Genomic DNA, 12817 nt, shown 5'->3' with positions numbered 1-12817 from the left:
TACCTCTAGTTTATGCTTCTCAGATCAACAACCCATGCTATCAAACCCATCGCTCCCAACAACCCCGTAATCACCGTAATAGCCGCTAATCCTTCCAAATAACTACCTTGCTAACTAAGTATTTTGTTTGTTCTAGGTAAGACGGCAATGAAAGCTTAATTTTCGCACCTTCCGTTCAACCTTCAGACGCAGATTTTCTATCCTGCAACTGAGGCACTGCTGCTGGCCATCAGACCGACGGGCGATGCTTCTTATGCTGCGTACCGAGCGGATATCGCCAAGTACATAATAGCGGGTAGCTCTCGCAAATGATAATCACTGTAATCTTCCATTGCGGTGGGATTAAATATCGGCACTAACACCGAAGAGTGTGACCAGACAGAACCGACGGAGAACGCGTGCTCTTGGAAACAGCAAGGAAAAAAGGTTGGAACAGTGGATAAAAAATAGCAAATCGAAAACAAATGCAACCGAACTCGCAAAAAGCATAACAAGCCCCAGAGAGTGGGCGCTGAAAAGAGACCTCGAAAAACGCGAGAGTACCACAACATAAAACGAAACATAGCCAACGAGCATTATTGCCGCCTCACACAACGAACAAAGCATAAGTAAGGAACGCGAGAGCGAGAGCAAAACGCCGGTCGTCGTGAAACTTTAACGAAACGGTCCTAAAGTGGCCAAAGCAAACTCACGGTACAGCGGCGGTGGAGGCACCGTCGGAAGCACCGGCGGTATGACGTTTCGTTGTGTTCCTTCATACGATGCCAGCGCTCAATGGGTAAGTGTTGAAGCTTTTCGGAAACTCAAGTTCGATATGTTTTATGTGGCCGAAAGCGAAAACGGGTGGGTGCGAAAGGCGGAATGAAGGGACCGGGCCGAAAGCCCGCAGGAAAAGTTTCGCCGGCACCCGTTTTCGGCGAGCTGTAGGTTGAGCTGAAATTCGGAAGATGTCTCTGTCGTCGTTGGTGCTTGTTTCTTCGAGTCACAATTATGGGGTGGGATTAATAACTCATTCAAGCAATTTATGAATAAATAATTGATATTCTAATTAATAATGATGAATAAAAAAATAGCAAACGCTTATCAAAATCGTAAAGTTATTCGTTATTTGAATTATTAAAATATATATTTCCGCAGTGCATAGTTTGAAAAATACAATTTTTACTATACAAAACAATATCTAAATTTTAAGAGATGAGATATATAAAAAAAATTGGATACCTACTTAAGAACGGCTACCTATATCCAACGAAAGATTTAAACAAATCACAAAAATTATAATTCAATAAGTTTATTTTTATGAGCTTCCTAGGGATAATAGAAAAATAGTACAATCTATGTTTTAATAAATTAATTGTTGCATCAAAAAAAAAATACTGCTCTCCTTATACATTAGGTAGTGGATTTGAAAACGTGTTCAACGAACGATATGAATTCAGTTATAATCCATTATATACATGTTGTTACCGATTAACAATGAAGTGCCAATTTTGTATCGAGCCCAAAAACTACACGACAACATTGGTACTGTCCAATCATTATCTGATATGATCAAGCTTACTAAATCCAGACCGCTGTCATGTGACACCGCTCGTAAAACCGTTAAATGATGTGATGGAAGTTCACTTAAAACATTCCCCAATGCATGGCACCACGCGGCGGGACCTCACTCAGTTGTACCATTATCACATCACATCCCGTGGAACACACCATTCGAATCGACACCAATGATTACTTCCTCGCAATCATCGTCAGCGAAAATTCCGCCAATTTTGCCAAACCGCCAATCAAAACACCCATTTCGATCGATAGGGATCTTTAACGATTTTCTCGGCCAGCTGCCGGACCTGATGATCGTCCGCGATATGGACGTGTGGACGCCCGGTCATGACCACGTCACACCGCACCATGCTGACTTCATGTCCCACTGGCACTGGTTCAGGGGTCTCGTCTCCGCTGAAGGCCATTCTGAGCCGAAACCGTTCAAACGGCGTGCCATATCGATAATTACCGTTACTGCATGCACTGTCGAACTGATTTTTCTTCTGTCGAAAATAGCTTGACATGGTCTGTGACGGAAGCTTTCGCCGAGAAATCCGATTTATCGCGACGCTGCGGATCTCCTATCTAAAACTATTATCAAGTACTCGGTGGCCCTCACTGATGCTGTCCGAGGTTTAAAAAAGTAACATCATCAACTCATTTCAAGCAACGCAAAAACATGGTTCAGGTGCCCACAACACACATGCTCACGGGCGCAACCGAAAACGAGGTTACCTAAAAGGAGTAGTAAATATTTTTAAGTGTGATAGTAAATTAGTTTTATGGGTTCGTTCTTCCAGGTCCCAAGAGTTGAGTTGTCGCTCTCCCTTCTCGTTAACACCACATCTTGCCGCGAATTTGGTTTCAAGTTTTATGCGTGTGACATCCCTGCGTGGATTGAAATGGACCGGACTGGACCGGGCGCGCTCGATTCCAGCAGTATTCGAATGAAATGTTCTCGTAAAATTTCAGCAAATTGGCTCGGACATTTAGGATTTGGCGCAAGAAAAGTGTCAAGATATCGAACGTGAGAAATGGTTACTTGTCAACTGAATGGGTTTAATGACAACCCGGTCGGTGGTGTCGCTCATGGATGTGATTCAGCGAAATGGTTCAGTCTGACTGACTAGTTGAGGTTGTTTGAAAACAAGCTTCATATGGTTCTTGCAAATGGAAAAGAGATGATGGAAGATAAGAATTTTCGGAGAAATGATGAATCGCCCCTTATGTCGCATGACGAAGTGCAAATGTTTTTGCCAACTTGACGACAACCAAGACTATAAAACCATGGCGGGTTAATTGAAGTCCTTTCATATGAAAGTTAAATTCATATATTTGAACAACCGTTAGACAAACCCATTGGAAGAAATATATTAATACATCACAATTAAAGAGTTTAAAAGATTAATTTAAATTATGTCTTAATCAGGAAGATCTAAACATATTTTTATTCACGGATTTTGTTGAACTCGTCAATGAATTTATCCGTCCACGAAATCCGCTGATTCCATCTATGGATTCAGTTGCATTCGACTATGGCTTTCAAGTATAAGGACATGTCCTCCTTTTTAATACAATGTCCTCCCGTCCTCCTTTCACTCACAAATGTTTTCCTTTCGATAGAACAACTTACAGAACAAAATTTTGATTATATCACACAAACGGCTGCCTCAAAAAAAGTAAAAAAAAATGAAAAGGTGAATAAAGATATTTAGGACGGTATTTAAAAAATCCAAATATTATTTTATTTCCCTTCTTTCCAAAAATTTCGTTAGGAAAAAAGGGCTGATAACGAAATTAGAATTCCGAAATAAATTTGGGCTACCACGAATTGGTCGTCTGAAAGGTTCTGAGTAGATGCAGTTTTTTTGACGTAGGACTACGTCTGTGTTTTCTATATTGGGGTACACTTTACGATTGCGAAAATCAGGGACCGTCACGAAAATATGATAGACTTTAAACTTTAATATCTAAGCCGTTTCCCGGTGGATTTTCAATTGGGCCATTCGATCAAGGTTGAGTCAACGCTTCTTTGTATTTATTTGAAAATACTGATTTTCAACTATTTATTATCGATAATTGATAAAAAGTTTAGAAATAGGTAAACTAACCAATCACGTACATGCATCACTAGCACAGACATCAAAAATCAATCACTTGCGGGTTTGGATCTAATCCTCAGTTTGAACAAGATTTCACGCATAGCAGACGCATCAAAGCGATTGTAGCGAAGCGGACACAGCATCATGGAGGCGCTAATAACATTTTCAAAGAAAATCCATCGCATTGGTGGTGGTGCTCGATGTGTTGCTGCAGATCATTCAACCTCAACGAACCAGAATTTCATATGAAGAAAAGGTTGACCATAAAAATAGCACTGTGGCGATCCTTCACCAAATTATCAAAATTTATTACAAATTGTGGTGTCAGTTAGTTGGAAAGGAACATTGGGAATAGAAAATTGGTTCTTCTCAGGACCAACATTTTATAAAAAGAAAGAGTTAATTGCGAAAATGGACTGTTTCGGTGGCATCGGGTTTGGCGTGGTAGCTTGGTTGCTGTTAGTGATCCCATCCATTAAAATTTTCTACATCATCTCCCTCCGACGCGCTATCAAATTCGCTATTTACGATTGAGTTTTGAACTTTGAAGAAAGTTTATTTCGGATCAACTTTCTTTTGTATAAAATCCATGAAAACTATCTACCTACAGCAACTACCCATTAGTGAACGTCGCTTGGACAGACATCATCTCCCTCCGACGCGCTATCAAATTCGCTATTTACGATTGATCTCATAACCAAATTCAGAATCTTTCGAGAAAGTTTCATTGGATTCTTAGAATTCATAATTCTCCGAACGGTCCGTTGTCTGTGGAAACCCGATCGAAATGGCTCGCACGCGCGGAAAAGCAGCTTTCTTATATCTAATGAAGTAATTCCATTAGCCCCGCCCCTTCATTAATCGTTGTGAGTGCACATTATATTTACACTATATCAGCTGACAAAGGGGCGGGGCTTACGGGTTTAATTTATTAAATACAAGAAAGCTGCTGTTCGTCGCGCGCGAGCCATTTTGATCGAGATTCCACAGAAGGCGGTTCGACATCCGATGCAGTGAAGCGGACACAGCAGCACGAAATGGGTGGCAGTGTGGCAATGCTGCAAATTTACACAAGCGATTGGATGCAGTTAGTGATTGGAATGGGAATTGGGAAAAGAAAATCGGTTCTTCTCAGGACCAACATTTTACGAAAAAGAAGAGGTAATTGCGAAAATAGACTGTATCGGTGGCATTTGGTTTGGCGTGGTAGCTTGGTTGCTGTTAGTGATCCCATTCATTAAAATTCACTACATCATCTCCCTCCGACGCGCTATCAAATTCGCTATTTACGATTTAGTTTTGAACTTTGAAGAAAGTTTATTTCGGATAGTCGGATCAACTTTCTTTTGTATATAATCAATAAAGTCGCCACCTTTGTGAAAACTATCTACCTACAGCAACTACCCATAAGTGAACGTCGCTTGAATAGACAGATGCCAAGAGATAATGTTTTGTAATATGAAGAAACTTCGTCTTGAGTCAAATTTCTGTTGTCATTCCTCGCAACAATACGCATCTTAGATAAACAACATCTCATAACCAAGTTCAGAATCTTGCGAGAAAGTTTCATTGGATTCTTAGAATTCATCATTCTCCGAACGGTCCGTTGTCTGTGGAAACCCGATCGAAATGGCTCGCGCATCGAAATGCAGCTTTCTTATATCTAATGAAGTAATTCCATTAGCCCCGCCCCTTCATTAATCGTTATGAGTGCACATTATATTTACATCATATAAGCTCATAAAGGGGCGGGGCTTATGGGTTTAATTAATTAAATACAAGAAAGCTGCTGTTCGGCGCACGCGAGCCATTTTGATCTGGATTCCACTATTCCACAGAAGGCGGTTCAACATTCGATGCAGCGGAGCGGACACAGCAGCACGAAGTGGGTGGCAGTGTGGCAATGCTGCAAATTTATTTCAACCTTTGGAGGCTCAGCGAAAAACCATCAAGTGGCGGTCGGACAGTTGCAACGCAAGGTGTCGACAAGCGATTGGATGCAGTTAGTTATTGGACAGAAGGCGCATTTGGGAAAAGAAAATTGGTTCTTCTCAGGACCAACATTTTATGGAAAGAAAGAGTTAATTGCGAAAATGGACTGTTTCGGTGGCATCGGGTTTGGCGTGGTACCTTGGTTGCTGTTAGTGATTCCATCCATTCAAATTTACTGCATCATCTCCCTCCGACGCGCTATCAAATTTGCTATTTACGATTGAGTTTTGCTCTTTGAAGAAAATTTATTTCGGTTAGTTGGATCCTTCTAATGTATAAAATGGTGGCTTTTGTATAAAATCAATGAAGACGCCACCTTTGTGAAAACTATCTACCTACAACAACCACCCATTAGTAAACGTCGCTTGGACAGACAGATGCCAAAAGATAATGTTTTGTAATATGAAGAAACTTCGTCTTGAGTCAAATTTCTGTTGTCATTCCTCGCAACAATACGCATCTTAGATAAACAACATCTCATAACCAAATTCAGAATCTTGCGAGAAAGTTTCATTTGATTCTTAGAGTTCATCATTCTCCGAACGGTCCGTTGTCTGTGGAAACCCGATCGAAATGGCTCGCGCGCTATCGAAAAGCAACTTTCTTATATCTAATGAAGTAATTCCATTAGCCCCGCCCCTTCATTAATCGTTATGAGTGTACATTATATTTACATCATATAAGCTCATAAAGGGGCGGGGCTTACGGGTTTAATTAATTAAATACAAGAAAGCTGCTGTTCGGCGCGCGCGAGCCATTTTGATCTGGATTCCACTATTCCACAGAAGGCGGTTCAACATACGATGCAACGGAGCAGACACAGCAGCACGAAGTGGGTGGCAGTGTGGCAATGCTGCAAATTTATTTCAACCTTTGGAGGCTCAGCGATAAACCATCAAGTGGCGGTCGGACAGTTGCAATGCAAGGTGTCGACAAGCGATTGGATGCAGTTAGTTATTGGACAGAAGGCGCATTGGGAAAAGAAAATTGGTTCTTCTCAGGACCAACATTTTATGGAAAGAGTTAATTGCGAAAATGGACTGTTTCGGTGGCATCGGGTTTGGCGTGGTAGCTTGGTTGCTGTTAGTGATTCCATCCATTCAAATTTACTGCATCATCTCCCTCCGACGCGCTATCAAATTCGCTATTTACGATTGAGTTTTGTACTTTAAAGAAAGTTTATTTCGGATAGTCGGATCATCATTCTTTTGTATAAAATCAATGAAGACGCCACCTCTGTGGAAACTATCTACCATCGGTGAACGTCGCTCGGACAGACAGATGCCGAAAGATAATGTTTGGTAATATGAAGAAATTTCGTCTTGAGTCAAATTTCTGTTGTTACTCTTCGCAACAATACGCATCTTAGATAACCAACAGCTCATAACCAAATTCAGAATCTAGCGAGAAAATTTCATAAGATTCTTAGAATTTGTCATTCTCCGAGCAGAGCGGACACAACAGTACGTAGGCGGTCGGCGGTCGGACAATTTCAACACAAGGTGATGTCAAGCGTTTGGATGAAGTTAGTTATTGGAAAGACGCATTGGAAAAGAAAATTGGTTCTTCTCAGGACCAGCATTTTATGGAACGAAAGAGTTAATTGCGAAAATGGATTGTTTCGGCGGCATCGGGTTTAGCGTGGTAGCTTGGTTGCTGTTAGTGATTCCACCCGTTCAAATTAATTGCATCATCTCCCTCCGGCGCGCTATCAAATTCCCTAGCTACGACTGAGTTTTGCTCTTTAAAGAAAGTTCATATCGGATTGTCGGATCAACCTTCTTTTGTAAGCATAAAGACCTTTTTGGAGGACACCATCCTCAAAAATGGCCGAAATAAAGGAGAAATAATCAGAATCAGAAGTGGCGTGAAACCAAACGCAAATAGATTTATATGCAACGTTTGGTTTTCACCCGCGATGTAAGCGTTCGTTACAAAGTAAGGATTGTGATGTCCCCGACTGAAAGCCAGTCGAGTGGCTTCAGCGGACAATAAGACATGTTAATTACACGGTTAGAGACTTCCATCCAACTGGGAACAACTATTCGACCTCTTGATTCAGTTGGCCTCCGAGCAGTTTGCTCAATGTTAATAAAACGACACACACTATTATGGCAAATACTATCAATTTCGAATAGCTACGTAGTCCTACGTCACCTTTGCGTACAACCCGATTGGGCTGCACCTTTGAGTTTTTTTAATTTTGTTTTAGACTTTTCCCAAATCGTTTTCTATGGCATTGTGAAAGCAAAATCAATACAGCACCACACTTTGATCCTAGATTGCAACCCATAAAGTTGTCTCATGATGAGCTGCGACTTCATCCAAATAGTTAGTTCAGTAATCCGTAAGCAAAATAAACTCAGATGCGTTTCACAGCCCATGGGCAATTATTGGGCATGGGTGACCAGCAACTTCAAACAAATCATCCGTAAAAACTGAACTGATTTTGAAGGTAAACTTCTTATATGGCCTTTCCTTGGCCCTGGTTGGATTAATTTTAAGGACACTAATTATCTAGGTTGAGCTTTAAAATTGGTCACTTCCCTAATTGTTCTAAATTTCAATTTTTAACGGCACTGATTTTGCTCTTCAATTGCATTTGAATTGTTGTAGGACGAATTCGAAAATATCGCCTCTTCTTTTGATGTTCCGGAGGTTTCAAATGATTTTTTTTTAAACCATCCAGGTACAAAGAATGGCCCTTGCGTTGTTTTCACTCTCACATTACTATAACGAAGAAACTGAATAATGTATCTCTCAAGGATCATTGAAAAATAATTCGCCTCGAAAAACGTTATATTCAAAGTTCTTGGTACATAAAACGTTCTATAAAAAAAACTCCACTGAGAAAACATAAGTTTCGATTTGTTTCTTAAGCTTTCAAGCCAGATGGGACCTCGATTTCGTTTCGAACCAGCGTGGATATTTCATATTTAGTTCGTCTCGAATTCTGTGGAATACGTCACCAAATTCTGTGGAACGGTTTCCGGATTCTGTGGAATAGGTCTCCAAATTCTGTGAAATGGGTCTCCAAATTCTGTGGAATCCGTCTCCGGATTCTGTGGAATCCGTCACCAAATTCTGTGGAATACGTCACCAAATTCTGTGGAACGGTTTCCGGATTCTGTGGAATAGGTCTCCAAATTCTGTGAAATGGGTCTCCAAATTCTGTGGAATCCGTCTCCGGATTCTGTGGAATCCGTCTCCGGATTCTGTGGAATCCGTCTCTGAATTCCATGGAATCCGTCTCCGGATTCTGTGGAATCTGTCTCCGGATTCTGTGGAATCCGTCTCCTGATTCTGTGGAATCCGTCTCCTGATTCTGTGGAATCCGTCTCCGGATTCTGTGGAATCCATTTCCGGATTCTAAGGAATACGTCTCCAGATTCTGTGGAATCCATCTCAGGATTCTATGGAGTCCGTCTCCGGATTCTGTGGAATCCATTTCCGGATTCTGTGGAATCCGTCTCCGGATTCTGTGGAATCCATTTCCGGATTCTGTGGAATCCGTCTCCGGATTCTGTGGAATCCATTTCCGGATTCTGTGGAATCCGTCTCCAGATTCTGTGGAATCCGTCTCTGGATTCTGTGGAATCCGTCTCCTGATTCTGTGGAATCCGTCTCCGGATTCTGTGGAATCCATCTCCGGATTCTTGAGGAATCCGTCTCCGGATTCTGTGGAATCCGTCTCCGGATTCTGTGGAATCCGTCTCCGGATTCTGTGGAATCCGTCTCCGGATTCTGTGGAATCCGTCTCCGGATTCTGTGGAATCCGTCTCCGGATTCTGTGGAATCCGTCTCCGGATTCTGTGGAATCCGTCTCCAGATTCTGTGGAATCCGTCTCCGGATTCTGTGGAATTCGTTTCCGGATTCTGTGAAATCCGTCTCCGGATTCTGTGGAATCCGTCTCCGGATTCTTGTGGAATCCGTCTCCGGATTCTGTGGAATCCGTCTTCGGATTCTGTGGAATAGGTCTCCAAATTATGTGGAATCCGTCTCCGGATTCTGTGGAATCCGTCTCCGGAGTCTGTGGAATCCGTCTCCGGATTCTGTGGAATGCGTTTCCGGATTTTGTGGAATACGTCTCTGGATTATGTGGAATCCGTCTCCGGCTTCTGTGGAATCCGTCTCCGGCTTCTGTGGAATCCGTCTCCGGATTCTGTGGAATCCGTCTCCGGATTCTGTGGAATCCGTCTCCGGATTCTGTGGAATCCGTCTCCGGATTCTGTGGAATCCGTCTCCGGATTCTGTGGAATCCGTCTCCGGATTCTGTGGAATCCGTCTCCGGATTCTGTGGAATCCGTCTCCGGATTCTGTGGAATCCGTCTCCGGATTCTGTGGAATCCGTCTCCGGATTCTGTGGAATCCGTCTCCGGATTCTGTGGAATCCGTCTCCGGATTCTGTGAAATCCGTCTCCGGATTCTGTGAAATCCGTCTCCGGATTCTGTGAAATTATGGATTAATACGTAATTATAATTAATACTGTGAATACGTCTCCGGCTTCTGTGGAATCCGTCTCCGGTTTCTGTGGAATCCGTCTCCGGATTCTGTGGAATCCGTCTCCGGATTCTGTGGAATCCGTCTCCGGATTCTGTGGAATCCGTCTCCGGATTCTGTGGAATCCATCTCCGGATTCTGTGGAATCCGTCTCCGGATTCTGTGGAATCCGTCTCCGGATTCTGTGGAATCCGTCTCCGGATTCTGTGGAATCCGTCTCCGGATTCTGTGGAATCCGTCTTCGGATTCTGTGCAAACCGTTTCCGGGTTCTGTGGAATCCGTCTCCGGATTCTGTGGGATCCGTCTTCGGATTCTATGGAATCCGTCTAAGATTCTGTGGCATCCGTTTCCGGATTCTGTAGAATCCGTCTCCGAATTCTGTGGAATCTGTCTCCGTATTCTGTGGAATTCGTCTTCGGATTCTGTGAAACCCTTCTCTTGATTCTGTGGAATCCGTCTGTGGATTCTGAGGAATACGCCTGCGGATTCTGTGGAATCCTGTCTGTAGATTCTGTGGAATCCGTCTGCAGATTCTATTGAATCCATCTGCGGATTCTGTGGAATCCGTCTCCGGATTCTGTGGAATCCGATTCGGTGGAATCCGTCTCCGGATTCTGTGGAATCCGTCTCCAGATTCTGTGGAATCCGTCTCCGGATTCTGTGGAATCCGTCTCCGGATTCTGTGGAATCCGTCTCCGGATTCTGTGGAATCCATCTCCGGATTCTGTGGAAACCATTTTCGGAATCTGTTGGAGCCTTTTCCGGATTCTTTTGAATCCGTTTACGGATTCTTTTGAATCAGATTCCGGATTCTGTTGAAGCCGTTTTCGGATTCTGTTGAATCCGTTTCCGAATCCTGTTGAATCTGTCTTCGGATTTTGGTGAATCTGATTTCAAATTAGGCTGAATCCGTTTACGGATTCTGTTGAATCCGTTTACGGATTCTGTTGAATCCGTTTACGGATTCTGTTGAATCCGTTTACGGATTCTGTTGAATCCGTTTACGGATTCTGTTGAATCCGTTTACGGATTCTGTTGAATCCGTTTACGGATTCTGTTGAATCCGTTTCCGGATTCTATTGAATCCGTTTCCGGATTCTGTTGAATCCGTTTCCGGATTCTATTGAATCCGATTCTTTTGAATCCGTTTTCGGATTTTGTTGAATCCGATTCCGAATCCTGTTATATCTGTCTTCGGATTTTGGTGAATCTGATTTCAAATTAGGCTGAATCCGTTTCCGGATTCTGTTGAATCCGTTTGCGGATTCTGTTGAATCCGTTTGCGGATTCTGTTGAATCCGTTTACGGATTCTGTTGAATCCGTTTACGGATTCTGTTGAATCCGTTTACGGATTCTGTTGAATCCGTTTCCGGATTCTGTTGAATCCGTTTCCGGATTCTATTGAATCCGTTTCCGGATTCTGTTGAATCCGTTTCCGGATTCTGTTGAATCCGTTTCCGGATTCTGTTGAATCCGTTTCCGGATTCTGTTGAATCCGTTTCCGGATTCTGTTGAATCCGTTTCCGGATTCTGTTGAATCCGTTTCCGGATTCTGTTGAATCCGTTTCCGGATTCTGTTGAATCCGTTTCCGGATTCTGTTGAATCCGTTTCCGGATTCTGTTGAATCCGTTTCCGGATTCTGTTGAATCCGGATATTCTGTTAAATCCGTTTCCGGATTCTGTTGAATCCGTTTCCGGATTCTGTTGAATCCGTTTCCGGATTCTGTTGAATCCGTTTTCGGATTCTGTTGAATCCGTTTCCGGATTCTGTTGAATCCGTTTCCGGATTCTGTTGAATCCGTTTCCGGATTCTGTTGAATCCGTTTCCGGATTCTGATGAATCCGTTTCCGTATTCTGATGAATCCGTTTCCGGATTCTGATGAATCCGTTTCCGGATTCTGATGAATCCGTTTCCGGATTCTGATGAATCCGTTTCCGGATTCTGATGAATCCGTTTCCGGATTCTGATGAATCCGTTTACGAATTCTTTTGAATCCGTTTCCGGATTCTGTTGAATCCGTTTCCGGATTCTGTTGAATTCCACATCCGGATTCTGTTGAATCCGTTTCCGGATTCTTTTGAATCCGTTTCCGGATTCTGTTGAATCCGTTTCCGGATTCTGTTGAATCCGTTTCCGGATTCTGTTGAATTCCACATCCGGATTCTGTTGAATCCGTTTCCGGATTCGGTTGAATCCGTTTCAGGATTCTTTTGAATCCGTTTCCGGATTCTGTTGAATCCGTTTCCGGATTCTGTTGAATCCTTTTCCGGATTCTGTTGAATCCGTTTCCGGATTCTGTTGAATCCGTTTCCGGATTCTGTTGAATCCGTTTCCGTATTCTGTTGAATCCGTTTCCGGATTCTGTTGAATCCGTTTCCGGATTCTGTTGAATCCGTTCCCGGGTTTGGTTAAATCCGTTTTCGGATTCGGTTGAATCCGTTTTCGGATTCGGTTGAATTCGTTTCCGGATTTTGTTGAATCCGTTTCCGGATTCTGTTGAATCCGTTTCCGGATTCTGTTGAATCCGTTTCCGGATTCTGTTGAATCCGTTTCCGCATTCTGTTGAATCCGTTTCCGGATTTGGTTCAATCCGTTTTCGGATTCGGTTGAATCCGTTTTCGGACTCGGTTGAGACCATTTCCGGATTCTGTTGAATCCGTTTCCGGATTCTGTT

The 12817-nt window shown here is 42.8% G+C and overlaps 1 protein-coding gene across 4 annotated transcripts in view; it reads left to right on the top strand.

The window, feature by feature from the left end:
• The window catches only part of LOC134226680 (transcription factor AP-2-epsilon), a 223895-nt gene that overhangs the window by 74012 nt on the left and 137066 nt on the right, over nt 1–12817 (top strand). Inside the window, exon 2 of one of the 4 annotated variants that reach the window (XM_062707615.1) lies at nt 142–778. The exons of 2 other annotated variants lie outside the window; for them this stretch is intronic. In XM_062707615.1, coding sequence (XP_062563599.1) covers nt 734–778 — 45 coding nt within the window. In that variant the 5' untranslated portion in view covers nt 142–733. Of the gene's footprint in view, nt 1–136; nt 779–12817 lie in introns of all 4 variants that reach the window. One more of the 4 variants, XM_062707616.1, reaches the window with a different exon arrangement.

Source organism: Armigeres subalbatus, chromosome 3 (genome assembly GCF_024139115.2).
Source record: "Armigeres subalbatus isolate Guangzhou_Male chromosome 3, GZ_Asu_2, whole genome shotgun sequence".
Taxonomy (NCBI): Eukaryota; Metazoa; Arthropoda; class Insecta; order Diptera; family Culicidae; genus Armigeres; species Armigeres subalbatus.
Note: the sequence above shows the minus strand (reverse complement) of the source record. Positions and strands in the feature narration are given on the sequence as shown.